At 42.9% G+C, this 25,521-nt stretch overlaps 1 protein-coding gene across 2 annotated transcripts in view; it reads left to right on the top strand.

Annotated features, from left to right (window-relative positions):
* GAB2 (GRB2 associated binding protein 2) overlaps nucleotides 1–2,415 on the top strand; it is a 193,818-nt gene extending 191,403 nt beyond the window's left edge. For both annotated transcript variants that reach the window (XM_033950610.1, XM_033950611.1), the window contains exon 10: nucleotides 1,737–2,415. In XM_033950610.1, coding sequence (XP_033806501.1) covers nucleotides 1,737–1,880 — 144 coding nt within the window. In that variant the 3' untranslated portion in view covers nucleotides 1,881–2,415. The remainder of the gene's footprint in view (nucleotides 1–1,736) is intronic.
* Nucleotides 2,416–25,521: the final 23,106 nt, after the last annotated feature.

Raw genomic sequence — 25,521 nt, 5'->3', positions numbered from 1 at the left:
GGCTGCAAACCAATCCCAAATCTATCTCATGGAGCAATCTCAACAGAAGTTCATGGTCAACTAGATCAAATGCTGAGCTCAGATCTAAAGATACTACCATAGCGAAGTACCTAGCATATTATAAAAAGTGGATGTTTCTCAGAGCTCTTTTCAAGGGATAAATGGTGGGTCTCCCAAGTCTACTTGGCTGATAATGTTTTATGAAGTTGTCCTACATAAAGACAAACTGTTCACCCTCTCCAAGGTAGAGAGAACGAGAGGGTACTCTCTAAAGTTGAAAGGGGATAGATTCCGTACAAACGTAAGGAAATTTTTCTTCACCCAGAGAGTGATTTAAGACAAAGTTGGACAAGTTCCTGCTAAACTGGAACATAAACAGGTGAGGCTGGACTCATTTAGAACCCTGGTCTTTGACCTGAGGGCCGCCACGTGAGCGGACTGCTGGGCAGGATGGACCACTGGTCTGACCCAGCAACGACAATTCTTATGTTCCTCCAGAAACTTCTCTAAATTTCTTTTGAATCCAGCTATGTTACCTGCCTTGACAGTGTCCTCTACAATCAGATTCTACAGCTTAATTATGCACCATTTAAAAATAAAATACTTTTTTTAAAAAATACTTTTTAACAATATGCTTGCAGTTTATTTCATCGTTTAATGCAGTATCCTCCTGTTTTCGTGTTATTTAAAAGGTTAGACAACCATCCCCAATTCAACTATTCCATGCCATTCGTGATTTTATAAACTTCTATCATATCCCCCTTGAGTCATCTCTTTTCCAAGTTGAATCCTAATCTCTTTGTCATTTTTGTTGCCCTTCTCTGAACCTTTTCTAGTTCTGACGTATCCTTTTTGTGATGGGATGACCAGAACGGCAATTAGGGGCATAATCAAAAAACTAAAAAGTCCAAAAAAAACACCTAAGGCAGCACTTGGACGTCCTAATTACCGGGACGTCCAAGTACCAATAGTCAAAACTGGTTCCTGGACATCTAGCAAGACTTTTTTGTCCGCTGTAATCCAGAATTTAAAGGGGTATGTTAAGAGGTGTGTTATGGGCGGGCTTTGGGTGTTCCAGACTTGGACGTCATGCAGGAATAATGAAACCTTTCCCAAGACATCCTGGGCTTCCAAATGTGGACATTTAGCGAGAAACGTCCAAGTTGGACTTGGACGTCCTTTGTGAAAATGTAATGTAATTTATTTCTTATATACCGCTACATCCGTTAGGTTCTAAGCGGTTTACAGAAAATATACATTAAGATTAGAAATAAGAAAGGTACTTGAAAAATTCCCTTACTGTCCCGAAGGCTCACAATCTAACTAAAGTACCTGGAGGGTAATAGAGAAGTGAAAAGTAGAGTTATAGGAAAAATAAAAATAAAATAAACATTTTAACAAGACAGCATTGATCTAAATGCTTTGGAAGGTAGAAGAGAGGAGAGAAAGGAATAGAAGCAGAAGGGGGAGTCGTTGAACAGTAGAATTCTGGAGAAATTTAAATGATAGAAATAGAACAAAATAAAGGCAAAAGGCAAAACAATAGATAAGATTAAAGATAAATCATAGGCCCTCCATGTGTGTTTACCCCCATAATTTTGCATTTCTAGTGAATTATTTTAGTAACGAGACAAATTTCAAAAATGTAACTCTGGTCTGTGGGGTGTATTTAAAATTTGATTATGCCCGGGATGAGGTGATTAATCAGCCTGTGTTATATTTGTTCTCTCGCTCAGCCCTCCACGTCTTCGGTCGCCTCAGATGAGAAGGTAGATTACGTGCAGGTGGACAAGGAGAAGACTCAAGCATTGCAGAGCACCATGCAGGAATGGACTGACGTCAGGCAGTCCACCGAGACCAACAAGAGCGGGAAGCAGTGATAGTCTGGACAGAATCAAAAACCAACGAGACTACCACTGGACTGCTGTGTGTTTTCATGGATTAGAGCCAGTGTACCATCGTTCTCCTCTTCCTGCTGCTGCTTGAACACGCTGACTGTTTACTTATTTTTGTTCCACAAGAGGGCTTTGCCAGATACAGATCAGTTGTGATGGGACATGAGATACTTGCATTGGTGCTGTTATTTTAGCTGCCGGAGGCTGGTCCAAGATCTAAAACGGCAATACAAGTGCATTGGAAGAAGGGGCCTCCTTACATCCTGCACCTTGGCCTAGAATTGTGGCTTAAAGGGCTGGATTTATTAAGACCTTTCCCCCCTCCCTCTATTCTAAGGGAGTGGGAAAGCTTATAAAATCAGGTCCAAGGATTAAGCCTGTGCTGTTGATTAGATTTTCTACCATACACAACATCTGACCAATGTCACACTAAGCTGGCCTGTTAATTCCTTTATAAAGAATTTTGACCAAAATGCAACTTTTTATAAAACAGTGGCCTGGTTGAGATCAGTTTACCTACCTTTGTGTTCATGTATGTTTGGGGGGAGGGCCTCTGATATCACAGTGTCACCCATATGGGCTCTGTCCAGTTCTTTTCATATCACGTATTCCAGTGCCAGAAAGAACAGGAATTCAGCACAGCCAACATAAGAACTGCCGCTGCTGGGTCAAACCAGTGGTCCATCCTGCCCAGCAGTCCGCTCACGAGGCGGTCCCTAGGTCAAAGACCAGTGCTCTAAATGAGTCCAGCCTCACCTGCGTACGTTCCAGTTGAGCAGGAACTTGTCCAACTTTGTCTTGAATCCCTGGAGGGTGTTTTCCCCTACGACAGACTCCGGAAGAGCGTTCCACTTTTCTACCACTCTCTGGGTGAAGAAGAACGTCCTTACGTCCCCCCAGAGAGAGTGTGAGAGTGGCAATAAGGCTGGAAATTGAGCTTTTGGCTTGTGAGATGTATTTTTAAACCATTCTGATGATGCAGTAAACTGATATTCCTCTTTCTTGTTGCTGTTAAGGGCAACACACGAGTCTACATGAATGGAGAACAGCCAATGATCTGATGTCACCAGCGCCCTTCCCAAATGAGTCAAACAAATGACATGCAGAAATATCCTGAAAAAAGCCATACTCATACTTGAGTCTCAAATGGTTTATCTACTACAAAAACTAGCTACACTGCAGTAGTGATCTGCTTTATTAAGTGTGGTGTATTTTGGTTTGACCCAGTTGTGCTAGTGATAAGAGGGGCGTTCAATAATTTATCTACCTCGGTAGGAAATAAGAGTTTTCAAATATTTTTTGTTTTATTTTTCAATATAGTCCCCTGATATCTCCATACACTTCATCCACTTTTCCTGCAATGACTTTAACCCTTTGAAAAGAATTCTTCTGTTTGACCTTCAAACCAGGACATCACAGCTTCCTTGATGTCCTAATCACTTGAAAACCACTGTCCACGGAGAGATTTCTTCAAAACTCGGAACAGGAATAATCCGAGGGAGCCAGGTCAGTATTGTAGGGTGGATGGTTCAGCTGCTGAAACCCACATTTTCGGATGGCAGCCTGTGATTTTCATGACATGTGCACCGGCGCATTGTCATAAAGAAGCAGCACGCCTGCTGTGAGTTTTCCTTGTCTTTTCTCCTTGATTTACTCCCACAAAGTGATCATTGTGTTGGCGTAACTCATGTGGCATGAACTCCAGAAGCAAAAGTCTTTCATCATTCCAGAAGACAGTTGCTGTGACTTTGCCTGCAGATTTTTCTGCCTTGAACTTTTTGGGGGTGGGAGATGACTTGTACTTCCACTGCCTTGACTCCATTTTGAACTCAGGATCTCTTTGATAGACCCAGGTCTCATCTTCAGTCACCAAACAATAAAAAAAATTCACTTGGTCTTCATGGAGCACCTTCAAGCTCTCCTGACAGCACTGGAGCCTTGTGGCCTTCTGGCATTCTTGGAGCCTTGTGGCATTCTTGGAACCCATCTTACACTGGACATTCCCAACTTTGCATGAATTATTTTCTAAACTATACCTGTCGAGATGCCCATTTCTTCAGCTATTCGGGAAACCTTAATTCATCTGTCTGACACAATTAAATCTTCAACTTTCGTGCACATTTCTGTGGAAGTTGCTTCCACAGGCCATCCTGCATGAGGGTCAACTTCAATGGACTCTCTACCCCACTGAAACTGCTTGCTCCAAATTTTTACTTTGTAGGATGCTGGGGCAGACTCGCAGTCATGCGTTCATGAATCTCCTTTGGCTTTTTCTCCTTCTTTTGTGAGAAATTTTATCACTAAACGGTGCTCCAAATCTAGCAGTTTCTTACTTGATTCGCAGAAGGACTCGCCTGACATCCTGTCTTTGAAAACAATAGACTCACATTGAGCCACAACTGTGCATGAGTAACCTTGAGACATGTCACAACATGCACATACTTGTTTCAATATGCTTGCTACTTTCTTCCATACTCAGGTAGATAAATTATTGAATTCTCCTCGTATCATATCTGGGCTAGTCCACAAAGGCTGATAAAAATTTACCTGCTAAAGGTTAACTTTCTGGTACAAATATTGAAACAACTTGCAGGTTCAGGTGGCACATTTCCTACAAACTGTACGTGTGCTGTCGTTTGTTGTGTTTCCTAGACAATAGCGGAGCTGTTAAATGTTTCATGAATTGTGTTGATAATGCTGGTGGTTTAACGGGCCATGCTACAGAGTGTTCTTGCTATTCGTGGCAGTATGGTTCTAGAAAATCTTCTGCAGATAAACAAGGAAATGAGCCCCCTGGAAAACAATCCAGAACAATCAAGTGGGGTTAGGAAATGTACTCATCAACCCGGGATAGGTCAAATGAGATAATATTTATTAAAATAACAATATAACAGTCTTTGTCGTATATTCACCGTGTGTCATGGACCCGACACAGTCCGCGTTTCTGCATGGAAGCCTGCTTCAGGGGTACAAATGACATCCGACAGATGGCGCTCTTATGTCATCGAAAATAGTGAGTAGCCTTCTGGTGTTCTTTCTGTTTTTTTGCAGATTGATGTCCACGTACTTGAGTACTCTGCTCTCTCCACCCACTGTAATGGATGAAGTACTTCACTTGTTTGTCCTTTATGGCAACCTTTACACACTTAGCTTCATAAAGGAGAGGTCTGTGGAAACACAGCACACGCTCACCTTCTTGAAACTTCATCCATTACCGTGTCGGGTCCATGTGTACATTTGCTAACCCCACTTGATCATTCTAGAAAATCTTCACAAACCAGATTAAAAAGACAAATGTGTCTATGGAAAAGTAGATGTGCTTCCTCAAAACTGCGGAAAGCGAATAATGGATCCTATCGGGAAAACAGGGTTAGGTTCTTGCATGCAAGTTTCTTTCTTTTCGGAGTTGTTGCTTGCAACTCACTCCCTGGACGTTTGGTGGCCATTTTCAGAAGCGAAAGCAAGGAAGGCTGATTTTGTTTTAAATGCACAGGTCCATGAATATGTAAACACAATGAAGAGTGGTCACAACTCATGCAACCATTTATACGTGAAATTACAAATATTGGATGTGCAAATAACAAGAATGCACTGTAGTTGTGGACGAGTAGCCCGCTGAGCCCTTATGATAGTGCTGGGAGGGTGATCTCCTGTTCTCTCTCTCTTGGCCTGTAAGAGTGGTGATAAGAATGATCTGTGGTAGTATATGGGGATATGGTGGTAGATAGAATGGATTTAACGGTCTGTCTGTATTTCATAGATGTGATAGTATCCTGTTCTGCATTCCATAGATATTGTTATCATTTGAATCAGGTCAGTCCTGTCAGGCTACCCCAGTTCTGGCGTTGTCCCATTGCATCTTTCAGTTCCAAATCTGTAAATGCAATGGGGAGGAAACAGAACTTGAATAATTCCAGCATTGATAAGGGCCAGGAAGCAACCCTACTTCTGGACAGTGATAGTTGGTCAAGCTGGTGTTTTCCTTTCTGTTTATGGACTGTATAAGTGAGAGCTTTTCAAGATTGGTTTTATTTATAGATGGAGAAGTCATAGTTGACACTTGATCAAACTCATGTTTGACTTTTGAAAGAGGACATAGCCACAAAGGCAATTGATATGACCTTAATACGTTGCATTGGGGTCTAAAGGTTTATTGTTGAAAAGGAAAACCAAACACCCTCCCCCTAAATCAGTGTCTCTCATAGTTTTTTAGCTCCGGCACACTAAATGGAGCAAATGTTTTTCGTGGCACATTATAATTTAAATTATAAAATTGCAAAATCATTAAAATTTAATTTGAGAGTTATTTATTTAAAGTTCTTTAAGTTATGGATGGCTAATTGTAACAACAGTGAAAATAAAGTAGATAGAATAGAATAGAATTGCAAATCAATGCGATGGATGTGCTTGTTTTTGAGTGCAAATGAACTCAAAACACAGCTCATTGGTTGACAGGCAAACCCGCATTTCATCATCCACCATCTGCAGTCGTTCTCTATTTTTCGATTTCATTTCTCTTAGAGCTGAAAATCCAAGTTTGCAAAGATAAGAAGATCCAAACAGTAACAAAGCCTTGATTGCTTTGTTGCTCAAGTCAGGATAACTATTGCATAAAAAAATAAAAATAAAATTACTTGACGTTAGTTTTCAAGGACCAATCACGTCAAAGAATGATGCTTGTCCGGACGGTTGTATCTTTACACACACACACTCATTACATTGACAGACTTTTGCGTACATGATGTACGTGTCATCTATTCTAGTGTATATTTATGAAGGGAATTTTTTAAATTAAAGTAAGACCACAGTGTTCCCAGTTGCTCAATATGCTTCTTCCATTCTGGGACTTTGTTAATGTTGCTAGATTCTACCTAAGGAGCTTTTTGGAGGGGGGGAGGGGCTTATGATTTTCAGTAAGATAAAGGCATCACAGGGCCACTGCTACCCCCTGCTCCCTACATACATACGCTCTTTCCCTGCCCCCCCCATGCCACGCTCATTCTCTCCCTTCAGATCCCCACCCCTCCCTGTACCTCTTTTAAAACTGAGCAGCTTCTCTGACTTGCAGCCTGCGCCAATGCTGGCTTTCCCTATGACGCCGCTTCCTCGCCACACAACCAGGAAGTGATTTCAGAGGGAAGCCAGGCTGGCGCAAGCAGCAGGTCAGAGAAGTTGCACGTGCTAGTGAAGATTTAAAGAGGTATGGGGTGGGGGGAAGGGAGGGGGTGAGTGTGGCATGGGGTGGGGGGCAGAGAGGTGCCGCTGCCTCCACCAAGATGGCACCCGGGGTGAAACGCCCCCTTTGCTATGTCATTGGGTATAGCCACTGCAGAAGATGGTTGATCTGGTCTTACTTGCATTGATCAAATTAGACTCTCCTAGTAAAGATTACTGACATTCTCATAGGGCCATTTTCTATAGAGTACTTCCTCCGATATTTGCGGGGGTTCCATTCTAGGAACCCCTGCAAATTTCAGAAAACCGTGAATGCGGTTTTTCGCCTGTCAAAAGGCAGGGGAGGCAGGAGAGGGCAGCTGGAGTGCCAGCGGGTGAAGAAAATCACTCGCGGTCTGCTCTGACCGCCTCTTCCTGTAGTAAAGTCGGGCTAGACCAATCAGGAGCTGCTTTGACATGCAGCTCCTGATTGATGTGGCCCGACTTTACTACAGGAAGAGGCGGTTAGAGAAAACCGCGAGTGAGTGAGTCAGCGAACCGTGAATTCGCGGGGAACACTGTAAATTACACCTTAAAAAATCAGCACCATAAAGGATGGCACAGCACGATTCTAGAAAAGTTAGGTGCGGTTTATAGGATCATGTGTAGCGCCCATGCGCAGTACTAGGGTTACCAGATGTCTGGGTGTCCACAAATTTATTAAATATCTTAAAAATACCTTAATCACCACTATACGGACTTTCTATGGTCACTATCGAGAAGACTCTTCCGTTGGCAAGTTCCTCAGTGAGCCACACTCATACTGTTGCTTTCATTATAAAGTCGGTGTGGTAGCCATCTTCATCGGAACGTAGTGAAAAAAATTTTTTTGTTTTTCTTCTATGAAAAGTCCTACTTCAGTGTCTTAATTCATACTAAAGTGCCAGTGCTTATTCATAAATGCTGAAAAATGTATAACTTGGTGTGGAACAAACTCTTATCACTCCCCTCCACGCCAAGCTAAGTAGCACTTTATAAATTTTTCAGCATTTATGAATAAATTCCTGTACCTAAGCTGTGTGCGGATCAAGTATATTCTGTAACAGTCCACCTAAGTTTTAGGAATGTCCACAACCCACCCATGCCACACCCTGTTTTGAGATCCGTGCACTAGAATTTAAAGGTGAAAGGGATGGAATTTGATATCCCGCTTTTTCTCTGTGGTTACAATCAAAGCAATTTACATATTTTAAACAGGTAACTTATTTTGTACCTGGGGGCAATGCTCAGAGTCACAAGAAGCTGTAGTGGGAATTGATTTCACGACCTCGGGGTACGGAGGCAGTTGATCTAACCACTGGGCCACTCCTAGTGATCTATGGTGGTAACCAGAACTGAGATTGTGATGTCATAATACCTCATTCCACCAATAAGAGACAACCTCATCAGTGATAGTAGCTTGATTGGAAAGGGTAAAGGCTTGTTATACCGCTTTCTCTATGTGGTTACAATCAAAGCAATTTACATATTTTAGACAGGTGCTTATTTTGTACCTTGGGCAATGAAGTGTTAAGTGACTTGCCCAGGGTCACAAGGAGCTGCAGTGGGAATTGATCTCACAACCTCAGGGTCCTGAGGCAGCTGCCCTAACCACTAGGCCACTCCTCCACACCGCTTTATCGAATATGCTTAGAAAGTTGTACTCGTTACTCAATTAAGTTCCATACTGGCAATGCGCACAGATTAAGTTCCAGTGCACGATTAAGTTCCCAAATGCACAATGAAGTTCCAAATTGGCAATGCGCACAGATTTTTTTTTGTACGCAACTTGTAATATAGAGAATCTGGCCCTTAATAGTAACATAGTAAATGACGGCAGATAAAAAGACCTGTCTTCCTAACAGTCGCATTCATTATCAAGGCTAAGTTGAACCAACAAACCAGTAATTTTTCATTTTACTTGCTAAGTTCTAGTATAAAATGTCTTTCTCTTTCCCCGCTCCCCTCCACACCCCCCCCCCCCCCGATATAGGTAAGATCAGTCAATTTTAATGTAGTATAAAATATGCATAAGTGTTCTTGATCTATCTTGCCGCATATGGGATAGAGACTGTATGCAGGGAAATTAGGGAAATCCCTTTTCTTCAAATTCACTGAGCTTTGGAACAGCCTCCCTGCCCCACTGCTGAACCTAGGCTCATTCCAATTATTCCGAAAGCATCTAAAAACTTGGCTTTTCTCCAAAACGTAAAGCTATCTATTGAAAATGTAAAGCTAGCTATCCTCTTCATAACCTCTAATTTCTTATTGTGTCCTTCCCTCATTTATTGAATTACCTGTAAACCGTGTCGAGCTCTATCTTTATGGAGATGATGCAGTATACAAATTTAAGGTTTAGTTTAGTTTAGTTTCTCTTCCTCTCTCTCTTTTTTTTCTCTCTCTCTCTTCTTTTTTTTTCTCTCTCTCTCTTTGTCTCTCTCTCTTCCTCTCTCTTTTTCTCTCTCTCTTTTTTTCTCTCTCTCTTCTTTTTTTCTCTCTTTCTCTTTCTCATTCTCATTAAAAGGCGTCATGTATGCAGGGAAATTAGGGAAATCCCTTTTCTTCAAATTCACTGAGCTTTGGAACAACCTCCTTGCCCCACTGCTGAACCTAGGCTCATTCCAATTATTCCGAAAGCATCTAAAAACTTGGCTTTTCTCCAAAACGTAAAGCTATCTCTTTAAAATGTAAAGCTATCTATTTAAAATGTAAAGCTAGCTATCCTCTTCTTAACCTCTAATTTCTTACTATGGCCTTCCCTCATTTATTGACTTACCAGTAAACCATGTCGAGCTCTATCTTTATGGAGATGATGCGATATACAAACTTAAGGTTTAGTTTAGTTTAATTTATTTTCCTCTCGCTCTTTTTTTCTCTCTTTCTCTTCTTTTTTTTCTCTCTCTCTCTCTTTGTCTCTCTCTCTTCCTCTCTTTTTTTCTCTCTCTATTTTTCTCTCTCTCTCTATTCCTCTCTCTCTTTTTTTCTCTCCTTTTCTCTCTCTCTCTTTCTCATTAAAAGGCGTCATGTATGCAGGTAAATTAGGGAAATCCCTTTTCTTCAAATTCACTGAGCTTTGGAACAACCTCCCTGCCCCACTGCTGAACCTAGGCTCATTCCAATTAATTCCGAAAGCATCTAAAAACTCCAAAATGTAAAGCTATCTATTGAAAATGTAAAGCTAGCTATTCTCTTCATAACCTCTAATTTCTTATTATGTCCTTCCCTCATTTATTGAATTTACCTGTAAACCGTGCCGAGCTCTATCTTTATGGAGATGATGCGCTATACAACTTAAAGTTTAGTTTAGTTTAGACTGTGGAAGTCTGTCCAGCATCAGCTACACTGCCCCACAGCTGGAGTCACTGCCGAAGCTAATGAATGGCTTTGTAAGCAGGAACATACCGATGCTGGCACGTCAGTTAAAATTCTATCCTTAGGTATTGTGCACTTATAAATGCAAAATGTTGGAACAAGAAAATTGCAAAAGCGGGTTTGCTGTACAGAATACTTATCTTAAGGTCACCACCGAAACACCAGAAAGCCATTAATAGAATCATTCCAGTAGTGTGTTCCTAGGACCCGTGGGGGTACCCCATAGTTTGTGTAGGGAGCCTATATTTGTTGACTAGCCTGGAAAATGGAGCATGATGCTTCCACCAGCACCACACACAAATTAAATGGGATCTTGGCAATTTAGTCTAAAAGAGGGACATTAGTAGGAAAACCAGATTGAGAGTTGGTACATTAGTACACCCACTGACCACAAGATGTCACTGTTGTTTAAATTGCAGTTAAATTTCTATAGCGTTGCGCTGCTAGATGTATGCAGTGCTGTACATTATAATAGAACAAGTAGGGAGTTAAGGAGTTTTTAAGGTATGGGTACTTTAAAAGCGAGTGGGGGTTAGGAGTTAACAGCAACCTCACAAAAGTGGGCTTTTAGCCTGGATTTGAATCCTGTCAGGGATAGGGCTTGACATACTGACTCAGGCAGTCTATTCCAGGCGTATGGTGCAGCAAGAGAGAAGGGACGTAGTCTGGAGTTGGCAGTAGAGGAGAGGGGTACAGATAAGAAGGGTGCAAGGTATTATCATTGCTTATTTTCAAATTTGCTGTTTACTTGCTTCAGGCTGAAACATAAATTTAGACAAAGATAGCACCTTGCAGACAAAAAAGTAAATAAAAGTACACTTCCCCCTCCGTATTCGCGGGGGTTAGGGGCAGAGCCGGGCCGCAAATATTTAAAAACCGCGAATAATATTTGGGCCTGTTCTGCCCCTAACCCCCGCTTCCCCCGGCTATTTTAAGCCCTGAGAGCCCCCCTTCTTAAGCCTTACCTTGTGGTCTAGCGGGTTTTCAGGCAGGAGCGATCTTCCCAAGCTCCTGCCCCGTGCAGATCGCTCACAGGAAATGGCTGCCTTGAGCTCCCGTAGTCTCTCGAGCCATTTCCTGTGAGCGATCTGAACCTACTAGACCACCAGGTAAGGCTTAAGGTGGGGCTTTCAGGACTTAAAATAGCCCGAAAAAGAAAAAGTATTTTTAGGTTTAAAACCGCGAATAAGCGAATCCGTAGATACGGAAACCACAAATACGGAGGGGGAAGTGTAACTCTTTACTAGAGTTCTGTTTTATCAGATGCTCACTAGAGAATGACATGGTGACAAAATTCATCACCGTTCCCATCCCTGTGGGAAACCATCTTCATGTCATTCTTTAAGGAGAGAGGGAAGAATCAGAGTAAGAATGGCCACAACCACTGACCCGCAAGCTTTGCTTTGAAGAAAGCTGATTGAGCAGCAACATTCCAGAGCTGAGATTGTGATGTCATAATGCCTCATTCCACCAGTGCCTAAGAGCCAATCACTTCAGTGATGTCACAATGGCTTCATTATCCTTGGCTCCCATAAGAATCAGAGTATGAATGGCCACAACCACTGACCCGCAAGCTTTGCTTTGAAGAATGCTGATTGAGCAGCAACATTCCAGAGCTGAGATTGTGATGTCATAATGCCTCATTCCACCAGTGCCTAAGAGCCAATCACTTCAGTGATGTCACAATGGCTTCATTATCCTTGGCTCCCATAAGAATCAGAGTATGAATGGCCACAACCACTAACCCGCAAGCTTTGCTTTGAACAATGCTGGTGTAGAAGGACTGAGATTGAAATAGACACTAGAAAATGACATGGGATTATTTCCCGCGGTTATCCGCGGAGATGGGAACAGTGATGAATTTTGTCACCGTGTCATTCTCTAATGCTCACCCCATCTTGATTCTGAGACCATCACTGGAAGAGTGAGTCACTTCCCTACACATTAGCCAACTGTCCTGATCAGTTCACTAGGTGGGATGCCAGGGAACACACATTACCTTTTTTGAGAAATCAAGTCAACTCAGCATCCTCTAGAACCCCCCCCCCCCCCCAAGCAGTTGTTGAGTCTTTGACAGAGGTTATCTCTAGCCCTGTCATTTCTTGGGAGCACCTTCTTCATGGTAATGATTTTATTTTCCGGCTGTTTTGTGGAAACATCTTGTGGTAGCGGGGGAAAGGGGGGGAGAGTTGGCGCTTGGTGCTTATATTTTGGTACCATCACCAATTGGAAGTCTTAATGACGCTGCTGAAAACCAGTGTAATGGTGCAGATTAAGGGTGAAGTGGTGTAGCCATGGAGGGAGGGAGGGGAGGCCTTGGAGGCCAGGGACCTCTCAAGCCCAAACAAGTGTCTGGGGTCCAGGCCCCCTCAGCTGGATGACCTCCCCTACCTCCACCGTACCTTTTCCATAGCTGGTAGGAGAGATGCTCAAGACCTGGCATAAAATTCTCTCAGTAATCGCAAGTCAAAACCTCCTGTTTAACTCTCTTCAGTGCTGCATAAACTCAGGGTAGGATGCGCAAAGCTCCGATGCCACAGTAAAAAATACTGAGAGTGATTTTTTTTTTTTTTTTTTTTTTCTGGTGATGCTCAGCACAATTGTATGCAAATTATATGCATGCTATTTGCGCAGAATGTCGCTGGTAAAAGGGGAAGAACTGCACTTGGCATTTGCTCAGAAGAGCAGTCGCTAGCACAGCATCTCCTCTTAGCTGCCCAAACGGCCCCCCAAAAAAAAGCTGCCCCTGTTCTCCCTGTCTGCCAGTTTAGCCTGGGAGGGCACTTAGGCGCCTGAGCAAGTCAGGGCCTTAGGCCCCTCCCAGTGCATCTCAGGATGCACCAGGAGGGGGCAGGGCCACCATTTTGAAGAGGCAGGCCCAGAGGCAGGAAACATAGTAACATAGTAGATGACGGCAGATAAAGACCCGAATGGTCCATCCAGTCTGCCCAACCTGATTCAATTTAAATTTTTTAATTTTTTCTTCTTAGCTATTTCTGGGCAAGAATCCAAAGCTTTACCCTGTACTGCACTTGGGTTCCAACTGCGGAAATCTCTGTTAAGACTTACTCCAGCCCATCTACACCCTCCCAGCCATTGAAGCCCTCCCCAGCCCATCCTCCTCCAAACGGCCATACACAGACACAGACCGTGCAAGTCTGCCCAGTACTGGCCTTAGTTCAATATTTAATATTATTTTCTGATTCTAGATCCTCTGTGTTCATCCCACACTTCTTTGAACTCCGTCACCGTTTTTCTCTCCACCACCTCTCTCGGGAGCGCATTCCAGGCATCCCCTACCCTCTCTGTAAAGTAGAATTTCCTAACATTGCCCCTGAATCTACCACCCCTCAACCTCAAATTATGTCCTCTGGTTTTACCATTTTCCTTTCTCTGGAAAATATTTTGTTCTACGTTAATACCCTTCAAGTATTTGAATGTCTGAATCATATCTCCCTGTCTCTCCTTTCCTCTAGGGTATACATATTCAGGGCTTCCAGTCTCTCCTCATACGTCTTCTGGCGCAAGCCTCCTATCATTTTCGTCGCCCTCCTCTGGACCACCTCAAGTCTTCTTATGTCCTTCGCCAGATACGGTCTCCAAAACTGAACACAATACTCCAAGTGGGGCCTCACCAATGACCTGTACAGGGGCATCAACACCTTCTTCCTTCTACTGACTATGCCTCTCTTTATACAGCCCAGCATCCTTCTGGCAGCAGCCACTGCCTTGTCACACTGTTTTTTTGCCTTCGGACACTATCACCCCAAGGTCCCTCTCCCTGTCCGTGCATATCAGCTTCTCTCCTCCCAGCATATACGGTTCCTTCCTATTATTAATCCCCAAATGCATTACTCTGCATTTCTTTGCATTGAATTTTAGTTGCCAGGCATTAGACCATTCCTCTAACTTTTGCAGATCCTTTTTCATATTTTCTACTCCCTCTTCGGTGTCTACTCTGTTACAAATCTTGGTATCATCTGCAAAAAGGCACACTTTTCCTTCTAACCCTTCAGCAATGTCACTCACAAACATATTGAACAGGATTGGCCTCAGCACTGATCCCTGAGGGACTCCACTACTCACCTTTCCTTCCTTCGAGCGACTTCCATTAACCACCACCCTCTGGCGTCTGTCCAACAGCCAGTTTCTGACCCAGTTCACCACTTTGGGTCCTAACTTCAGCCCTTCAAGTTTGTTCAACAGCCTCCTATGAGGAACTGTATCAAAGGCTTTGCTGAAATCCAAGTAAATTACATCTAGCATATGTCCTCGATCCAGCTCTCTGGTCACCCAATCAAAAAATTCAATCAGGTTCGTTTGGCACGATTTACCTTTTGTAAAACCATGTTGCCTCGGATCCTGTAACCCATTAGATTCAAGGAAGTACACTATCCTTTCTTTCAGCAACACTTCCATTATTTTACCAACAACTGAAGTGAGGCTCACCGGCCTGTAGTTTCCTGCTCCATCCCTGTGACCACTTTTATGAATAGGGACCACATCCGCTCTCCTCCAATCCCCAGGAATCACTCCCGTCTTCAGAGATTTGTTGAACAAGTCTTTAATAGGACTCGCCAGAACCTCTCTGAGCTCCCTTAGTATCCTGGGATGGATCCCGTCTGGTCCCATCGCTTTGTCCACCTTCAGTTTTTCAAGTTGCTCATAAACACCCTCCTCTGTGAACGGCGCAGAATCTACTCCATTTTCTCGTGTAACTTTGCTAGACAATCTCGGTCCTTCTCCAGGATTTTCTTCTGTGAACACAGAACAGAAGTATTTGTTTAGCACATTTGCTTTCTCCTCATCACTCTCCACATATTGGTTCCCAGCATCTTTTAGCCTAGCAATTCCATTTTTCATCTTCCTCCTTTCACTAATATATCTGAAAAAATTTTTGTCTACCTTTTTTACATTTTTTAGCCATTTGTTCTTCCGCCTATGCTTTCGCCAGACATATCTCTCTCTTGGCTTCTTTTCACCCTGTAGTCCTTTCTGCTCTCCTCTTCTTGGGTTTTTTTATAACCCTCCTGCTGAATTTTTAAATAAAAAGTAAGGGCTGTGGAAGGCGGCATCGGGGGGGGGGGCTCGACAGGAAGGGGGACAGGGGTCACTCCTTTTTAAATTTAATTATATTTAATTATATAGTGATTGAAATGTGCCAATTTTGAGAAAGAAAAGATATTAAACTTTAAAGGTGAGGGCTGCAGGAAAAAATAGAGTACTTGGAGGACCACAGAAAAAATAGTTGTCTTATTAAAGAAATGACAATTTTGCATGAGGTAAAACTCTTTATAGTTTATATATCTTTCCTTTTAACTGTTAAAGGAAAGTTTTATAAACTATAAAGAGTTTTACCTCATGCAAAATTGTCATTTCTTTAAGAAGACATTAACTATTTTTTCTGCGGCCCTCCAAGTACCTACAAATCCAAAATGTGGCCCCGCAAAGGGTTTGAGTTTGAGAGACCACTGATCTGAAATGTAACATAGCCAAAACAGAACTCCTTATCTTTGCTCCTAAGCCTGCCTCCCCTCTTTCCCCATTCTCTATTTATGTGGACAATGCCCTCATCGTCTCTGTCTCATCAACTCATAACCTTGAGGCTATCTTTGACTCATCTCTCTCCTTCTCCTCACAAATCCAACAGATCACTATGAACATAAGAAACTGTGGAGAAGATGTTCTAGAAATCAGGGATCTCAATGTCCCTCCTTGAGGGCCGCAATCCAGTTGGGTTTTCAGGATTTCCCCAATGAATATGCATGAGCTCTATGTGCATGCTTTCAATGCATATTCATTGGGGAAATCCTGAAAACTTGACGATTGCGGCCCTCAAGGAGGGACTTTGAGACCCCTGATTCTAGATGCAGGTGTTTATTCGGTCAGTAAATACGTGCGATAACAATCCACATGTGTCTAAAATGAAAAGGGCCCAACATAGTCCGTGTTTCGACAAACACGTCTTCCTCAGGGGTCCTACGAATACGAATGTTTGGATGAGTGTAGAGAACAACTGAAAATGGTGCGTGAATTGATGTGTGAGTAAATGAAACAAGAGGACACCTGGCCCCGCCCCATTCTGCCCCAGCTTTGCCCTGTTCCATCACCAGCCCCGCCCCCGGCCAAACCTCCTGTCTCCTTGCCCGAGATCTAGAGGGCCTCTGCGCATGCATGGACGTTGATGCAATGATACCATGCCCGCGCGCACGATGCCATTGCTCCAAAGTCCTCACATGCGCAGAGAGCCTCTAGACACGGCCCCCGAGCTCGGGGACATCAAAAACCCGAACAAACGGCCAGGTTTTGCAAAATCCCTTCAGGCACCTAGACAGTCCACTAAAAAGAGGACGTGTCCGGGTTTTCCCAGACGTCTTGTAACCCTAAGCCAGGGGTGTCCAATGTCGGTCCTCGAGGGCCACAATCCAGTCGGGTTTTCAGGATTTCCCCAATGAATATGCATTGAAAGCAGTGCATGCAAATAGATCTCATGCATATTCATTGGGGAAATCCTGAAAACCCGACTGGACTGCGGCCCTCGAGGACCGACATTGGACACCCCTGCCCTAAGCCTAGTACTTTAACCACCGTGCTACTTCACGCCACGTTTATCATGTGTGTGTTAGTGTCTGTCATTTTGAAATGCCAGTGCCTATGTTACCACCCGACTCTGCTCCATCTGGTCTGGCAGAGCCAGTACTGGGTTCTTTGCTTTCTACTCCCATTTGAATCTACAACTACGTCATCTCAAATTCTAGGGAAACCAAAGCTACAAATGAAGCAGTGGTGAAACCACGCCACGGGATGCGTGGTTCATCCTGAGCACAAAGGCTTAGTAATAGAGAATGGGAACTCGGTCTGCCGTAGGCAGGAAAGCACTAGTGCCGTCAATTTCTCGTCTTCTAAAAGCAGCAGAGCCATGCACGTTAATCCACAGAGCACTAATTCAACTGCACTTTCAAGAGAGAGCACCGTTATCTGCTCTGATGCAATGATTCAGGGCCAACAGTTGTGTCAAGCTCGACTTGCCTTATAACCTGATACTATGCATGGACTGGCTGAGCTTACTTGAAACGCTTCTTCACTTCCATAGAGAAGAGGAAGAGTTTTTGGTTGATAATTTACTAACCTTTATGGTTTATTTCTGTAGACCCTACATTACATGGCTCAGTGTAACATCAGATCAATTATAACACTGTCAAGGGTTGTATATTTTTATTATTATTAATAAATATTACACTGGAGATCCAATATAATGTGGATTCACTCATATGTTGGACTCAAATATCCTGTTATATGGGGTGTACAATGTACATAGGGTAATTATATAACAGATCCACCGCTCATCGGATAAGTCTCTCTTATCTGTACCCTTCTCCTCTACAGCCAACTCCAGACTCCATCCCTTCTATCTTGCTGCAACGTATGTCTGAAACAAACTGGCTGATTTGATGCATCAGGCTCCGTCTCTGGCAGTATTCAAATCCAGACTCCAGATGTTTTCAATCCCAAACTCCAACCCACCTTCTAAGCATCAATATCTGTCTTATCATTCCCTCTGTAATTACCCTGCCTGATCACTGTGTATTGATGCGCCTTCTTGTCCAGTTTGTCTGTCTTGACTAGATTGTAAGCTCTTCTGAGCAGGGACTGTCTCTTCTATGTTTTGATGCAAGCACTGTGTATGTCTAGTAGCGCTATAGAAATGATTAGTAGTGGTAATTAGGCAGGAAGGTGCCTATTTTCTCCTATTTTATAAAGATATAGCCATCTATGAGTCTTTATAAAATACTAGCAGAAATCATGCCTAATTAAAGGGGCAGATGTAAAAGTGTATAACTTATGACTCCACCCATGCTCTATCCATGCCTATTGTACTGAGACACACCCACTTTCATTGTGCATATATTTTGCCATGACCGAATTTTATACAAGAAGCCTTTTAGGTGTGAAAAATAGCATTCTGAGAATGAACCGATCTATAAAATTACCTCCAAAGCATCTGATTTAAATCTTGATGAAGCCACACAGTACGAGGGGCTGCTGAAAAGTTCTCAGCCCAACCAAGACGAGATTGGCACGGAGCCAGGAAAAAAAGTTATTCCACACTTAAGAAAAGTTTCAGAGATATGAAAGGAAAAGTGTCAAGAGAAATGTGGAATAACTTGTAGGGTTCATGGCTCCGCATCATTCTCTTCTTGGTTGTGCTGAGAACTGTTCAGTATTGTGATGTCATAACGGCTTATTCCACCAACCTCATCGGTGATGTCACAATGGCTTGGTTTCCCTCTACTTGTGCCCATTTGCTAGATGCATTTGCCTCAGTGAAACAAAAAGTGTCAAGAAAACTATGGAATAACTTGTACGTTTCATGGCTCCGGATCATTCTCTTCTTGGTTGAGCTGAGTCTTTTTCAGCGATACCTCGTATTGTGATGTCATAATGGCTTATTCCACCAATGCCTAAGAGCCAACCTCATCAGTGATGTCACAATGGCTTGGTTTCCCTACACTTGTGCCCATTTGCTAGACGCAGTTGCCTCATTGAAATGAAAAGGGTCAAGAAAAGTGTGGAATAACTTGTAAGTGTCATGGCTCCAATGAAAAAGGTCAAGAAAAGTGTGAAATAACTTGTAAGTGTCATGGCTCCACATCATTCTCTTCTTGGTTGGGCTGAGAACTTTTCAGCGGCCCCTCCTGCACTGGAAAAGACAGAATTTGCTAGTTGGTCATAAAAGATGGACTCATTTTTAATATCTCCACCCTCTCCTTCATGCTTCTGTTCCTTCCTTATTACCATACACATGCTCCCATCATTATACCCTCCCTCTTTATCATATCTCCCTTCTCTGATGTTCTTTCCCGTCCCTATGCCATCTTTCCTTGTTTCCTATCCCCTTCTGGCTTCTGCTTTGTGCCAGCTCTCTCATCCTCTAATTCTCTTATCCTCCTGGGGGTTGATATTCATAAGGGCTTCTGCTCTCAGTATTGGATGCTAACAGAAATTTGGGCCTCCAAGATGGATAACTTTCGACTGTGTGATCAAAAGAGAAGTCCTACAAGACCAGAACTGGTTAAACTAAACTAAAGCTTAACTTTGTAGACCGAGTCATCATTCTGAGAAGGCTCGCCTCGGTTTACAGCAATGAAATAAACAAGGAATGATTTACAAATAGTAAATAGAAGATAAGAGCAAAATTTCAAAAGAATTAATTTTCAAAATGTTTGGCAAATAGAGTAGTTTTTAAAGATTTACGGAAAAATTGAAACGAATTGGAACTCCTTAAAAAAAAAGGGGAGATCATTCCAGAGTTGAGAGAATTTAAAGACCAAAGATTGACTGAAGATCTTGACTCCTTTAATCCCTTTTTTGGAAGGAAGGGAGAGTTTAAATTGTTGTGGATACCTCTTGCAAAGGAGAATCGGTAAACGTTCCAAAATAAAGGAATAAGAGGATTAAAGATACCATGTAGAATTTTAAAAGAAATACAAGCGCATTTAAATTGAATTCTAAAATAAACCGGGAGCCAAGAAAGACTGAAACAGAGGGGACACATGGTCAAATTTACGTTTTCCAAAGATCGGCTTTGCAGCAGTATTCTGAATTAATTGTAATCTATGAAGACAAATTTTTGTAATGCCGAGGTAGATAAGAGTCTTCAGCAGAAGATTCAAGAGCTAGGTGCTAGAATTTACTAAGGGTTTTTTTTCCCCCCTCTCTGGGAGAGACCTTTCGGCAAAGCATATTGAACTGAAACCACTTTTTCTGAGCTGTGGTCTTCAACATGAGAGGTTTTTATTTTCCTTGATGAAAGCTCGCGCTTTTTTTTCTGAGCTAGAGTGTGTGGAATTTTTTTTTTTTTTTAATGTATTTTGTTAATTTGTAGAACAAGAAACAAAAAAAATTGGAATGTACCTTTTGGCAATGTTTGATGTTTTTCTCTGATTTTTTTTAAAGCAGTTTTTTTATTTATTTGTTTTGCTGTATTGTGCACTAGTCTGACATTTATTTATGCTCGGTCTTCGGCATTTGAACTTCTGTAACATAGAAAGTGTTTGTGTTTAGGATAATTCTATTACAAATTTTATAACGTCAATAAACAAGGTACACCAGTATAAAATCAAATCAAATTTCCACTGTTGGCATTTAAAAAAAAAAAAAAAAGCAACAGGTAATACAGAACTGATGACAGAGTGAATGGTGAAACCAGCATGGGGTGCTTGTGGACCAAGAGAATGAGGTTCAGCTTGACAGCAGAGGATATGATGTCAACAATGTAAGTCTTCATTACATGGAAAATCAAGTAGAGTGATTGCCATGTGGATCCAAGGAAACTTTGCAGAACCACTGTGCAATCTGTCCAGAGAAGAATAGGAACAAGGAAATCTTAACGCAGGGGTAAATTAGGGCCTAAGCCATTACTAAATTGGAAAGAGGGAAGTAGTCTGCTGTAACAAAAGTGAAAGAAGCAGATGCTGCCTTATAGACAAACCAATTTATTGATGTCTAACTTTTGAGGACCTAAGTTCGCTTCTGAGATGCATCTGATGAAATGGACGGTGGTCCTCAAAAGCTGATGGTTAGTCTAGGGGGAGAGTCTGGCGCAGTGGTTAAAGCTACAGCCTCAGCACCCTGAGGTTATGGGTTCAAACCCACACCGTTTCTTATGACCCTGGGCAAGTCACTTAATCCCCCCATTGCTCCAGGTACACTAGATTGATCACAAGCCCACCAGGACAGACAGGGAAAAATGCTTGCGTACCTGAATAAATTCATGTAAGCCTTCCTGAGCATCCCTGGGAGAACAGTATAGAAAATTGAATTAGTGAAAAGTTTGAGCCTCATTCCACCAATGCCTCATCAGTGATGTCACAATAGCTTCATTGTCCTATACTTGGCTCACTTTTACTACATTTTGATTTCTAGAGTGGTGCAGTGGTTAAAGCTACAGCCTCAGCACCCTGAGGTTGTGGGTTCAAATTCACACTGCTCCTTGTAACCCTGGACAGGTCACTTAATCTCCTCATTGCCCCAGGTACATTAGATGGAGTGTAAGCCCACTGGGGAGAATAGTAGAGACAATTGAAGAAATAGTGTGAAATGTTTCAGCCTCTGATAACCAGAGCTGGTATTGTGACATCATAATACCTCATTCCACCAATAAAAGCCAACTTCATCAGTGATGTCACAGTGGCTTGATTGTCTTTTACTTGGCTCACTTTTACTACATTTTGATTTCTAGAGTGGTGCAGTGGTTAAAGCTACAGCCTCAGCACCCTGAGGTTCTGGGTTCAAATTCACACTGCTCCTTGTAACCCTGGACAGGTCACTTAATCTCCTCATTGCCCCAGGTACATTAGATGGAGTGTAAGCCCACTGGGGAGAATAGTAGAGACAATTGAAGAAATAGTGTGAAATGTTTCAGCCTCTGATAACCAGAGCTGGTATTGTGACATCATAATACCTCATTCCACCAATAAAAGCCAACTTCATCAGTGATGTCACAGTGGCTTGATTGTCTTTTACTTGGCTCACTTTTACCACATTTTGATTTCTAGAGTGGTGCAGTGGTTAAAGCTACAGCCTCAGCACCCTGAGGTTCTGGGTTCAAATTCACACTGCTCCTTGTAACCCTGGACAGGTCACTTAATCTCCTCATTGCCCCAGGTACATTAGATGGAGTGTAAGCCCACTGGGGAGAATAGTAGAGACAATTGAAGAAATAGTGTGAAATGTTTCAGCCTCTGATAACCAGAGCTGGTATTGTGACATCATAATACCTCATTCCACCAATAAAAGCCAACTTCATCAGTGATGTCACAGTGGCTTGATTGTCTTTTACTTGGCTCACTTTTACCACATTTTGATTTCTAGAGTGGTGCAGTGGTTAAAGCTACAGCCTCAGCACCCTGAGGTTGTGGGTTCAAATCCCACACTGCTCCTTGTGACCCTGGGCAAGTCACTTAATCCCCCCATTTCCCAGGTACATTAGAGAGATTGTGAGCCCACCAGGATAGACAGGGAAAATGCTTAAGTACCTGAAAAAATTCATGTAAACCGTTCTGAGCTTTCTGGGGAGAACGGTATAGAAAATTGAATAAATAGGTATGGGTATTGCTTAGTCATTGGTATGGGCAGTGACATAGAAAGGGGGGGACAGTCCACCCCAGGTGCCATCATGGTGGGGGCGCCAGCACCCCTCCTCCTCTCCACCACCCTCCTCCACCTCTTCACACTCCTCCCCCCACCGCACACACACCCTTCCCTTCCCCCGTAGCTCTAGTTGTTCACCGCCACAAGTGACAACTTCAACGTGCTCCTCGTGACCGCATCAGTTCCCGCTGATGTCACTTCCGGGTGCCGCGCAGAGAAAGTGATGTCAGAGGGAGAGGATGCGGCCACGAGGAGCGCGTTGAAGTTGTTGGTTGCGGCGGCGAACAACTCGAGATATGGGGGGGAAGGGGGTGTCTGGGGGAGGGGCACCTCTCACTCCCGCTATGCCCCTGGGAAGGGATGAACAAATCTTCGTCCCCTCTCATTTTCAACATCTATATAGTTTTCCCAGATGCTCCCCCAACGGGAGGTGTTATCTCACAAAACGCCTCATCCTACACGCACAAGTTCCTTCTCGTTCAACTCTTGTCCTGAGAAGGGAGTCGGGACCTGAAGTCAGAGTCCCTGGCCTTCTGGCAAAGACATTTCTTAGGATCCGGATTGGACTGCTGCGAACTGGAAAGAGCGGAGGAAGATTTTCTTGGGAAGAGATGAGTTAGTCTTATACTTGCTATCTGATCTTTTTTTTTTTTTTTTAATTTTATTATTTTATAAACTACAACAGTGTAGTACATTTGATTGAATAAAGAAAAATATTACAGAGATTACACCATTTTATACAAGTGGTATATAGAACCATAACTTTACCCACCCACCCTTCTATCAATTATTAATAATATAAGACAACTTTATTACATTGATACAAAGATTTAATATCCATTTTTCAATTACCTCTCCCTCCCCTACCCCCCCCAATCCCGGATGTGTAATGAAAAAACTTAGAGAAAAATACAGAAACCCTTAATGTGAAGCAGCAAATAAAGCCATTGGACTCCATACTTTGTTAAACGAAACACTGGACCCCAAACATTCTATATTCATTCCTACAGCCACTTCATCCCACATCTCTGGAATCAACTCCCCCCCCCCCCAACTCAGGCAACAGAACTCTTTATTGACATTCCGTAAAATGGTAAAGACCCTCCTCTTCAACTAAAGGTCTCCCTCAGTCTACACCCCCCCTTAAACCCCACCTCTCTCTTCTCTCCCCTATTTAACTTCTCCTAAATTTCAGTATAGTCCTCTCTTAGTCTGTACTCTGATAAATTGTCTGTACTCTGAAAAATTGTTTGTACCCTGATAAATACTGCACAATTTTGTATGTCCAAGCACCTAAACCTATTGTACATCTTATTTGCCTAATTACTTCTACTGTGTATGTTTACTTGTAGACCGTTCTGAGCTACTGGGAGAACGGGATATAAATCTAAATAAATAAATAAATAAATAAATAAAATAAATATTACATACATTTGTCCACCAAAATGTGTAGTTTAATCTATCGTGGCTTTTCCAATTTTTCGTGATCAATTGAACAGCTATTCCAGTCAAAAGCAGGAAAAGACGGCTTTTATATTTATCAAGGGGAGGTTTCATGTGTAACATAGTACCACAAATTATGGCTTCATATGTTAAGGGAATATCTGATTCTAAAAACAATATTTATTTGTCCTCCCAATTGACTTCCAGAAACTAAATATCAGTGGACAAAAAAAAAATAACAGATGATCTAAAGTCCCTATATCAGCATGACAGTGCCAGCATCTATTAGATTTGGAACCATCTAATTTTTGCAAACGAACTTGTTATCTGATCTGACAGTTCTCCTGGAGTCGGCGGAAGGACTGACAGTCTGTGAGTGCCGCTTGCTGGCAGACTTAGCAGAAGGACCACCTTGTCTTCTCAAGGTTTACCAGTGGCAGCCACAGGATTATATCAACAAGGGAAGAAACCAGCAGTCGAGGGGTGGCTAGTTTTGTAGAAATTCCTATAAGTAGGGTTGCCAGATTTTTTTTTTCAAAGTAAACGCTTCGGACCCCTGGGACACGGTCAAAAGCATCGAGGAAGCACCGAGAGGCAGGGGCTGGGGCAGGCGGTAGCTCGCCTTGTGGCGGACCGCCAGCTCGATCCCAAGATCCAACTACAAGCTTTTAAATTGCAGCCTAGACCCGCCCCCAGGCCCGCCCATCCCCACCCTGTAACGCCCTAATCCCGCCCCCCAGCCCAGCCCTAGCACCATACCCCACTGCCTGCTCGCGGACTTCCTCCCTGCCTGCCCGATACGATTTAAGGAGGCTTTTCAAAACCCAAAGTGCTGGGTTTTGAAAAGCCGTCCGGAGCCCCGGATATGTCCTCAAAAGGAGGACATGTCCGCTTAAATCTGGACGGCTGGTAACCCTACCCATAAGTGACTGCTTTGACAATTTGCTGTACGAATTGAACCAGGACTGCATACCAGAAAATTCTTTTGCATCAAATATCACAGTAAAATAATTTTTTTTTTATTAACACCTCATTTAATTTGCTTAAAAGCTTAGTAAACACCTCAGGGAGCATGGAATACAATTGTACCCCCAAGTCGCTCAAAAGCATTCTTCTACAGCGGTGTCCCGCCAACTTTCTGAAGCTGCGGCACACTAAACTGAGTGCCGCGGCTGGAGGGCATCCGGAAATGCGCGGATATCGATGCCATGATGTCACGTGCACGTATGATGTCATCACGTCGACATCCGTGCACGCGCAGAGCCTGCTTTTACTATGTCGGCGTCTCACGGCACCCCCGGAATCTTGCCGCAGCACAGGGGGCAAACAGTTTGCGACACACCGTTCCGCATGGGAGGGCAGGGTTGCAGTTCCCACATTATTCCTTTGGTGTACTATTTGTGCTTAGCAGGGATTTTGCATCTACCGTTTATAAGGCGTACGTTCAATGCTTGGCATATGTGTG

This window comes from Geotrypetes seraphini, chromosome 6, assembly GCF_902459505.1.
Source record: "Geotrypetes seraphini chromosome 6, aGeoSer1.1, whole genome shotgun sequence".
In the NCBI taxonomy this organism is placed as follows: Eukaryota; Metazoa; Chordata; class Amphibia; order Gymnophiona; family Dermophiidae; genus Geotrypetes; species Geotrypetes seraphini.
The sequence above is the reverse complement of the archived record's forward strand: the minus strand, read 5'-3'. Positions and strand labels throughout refer to the sequence as shown.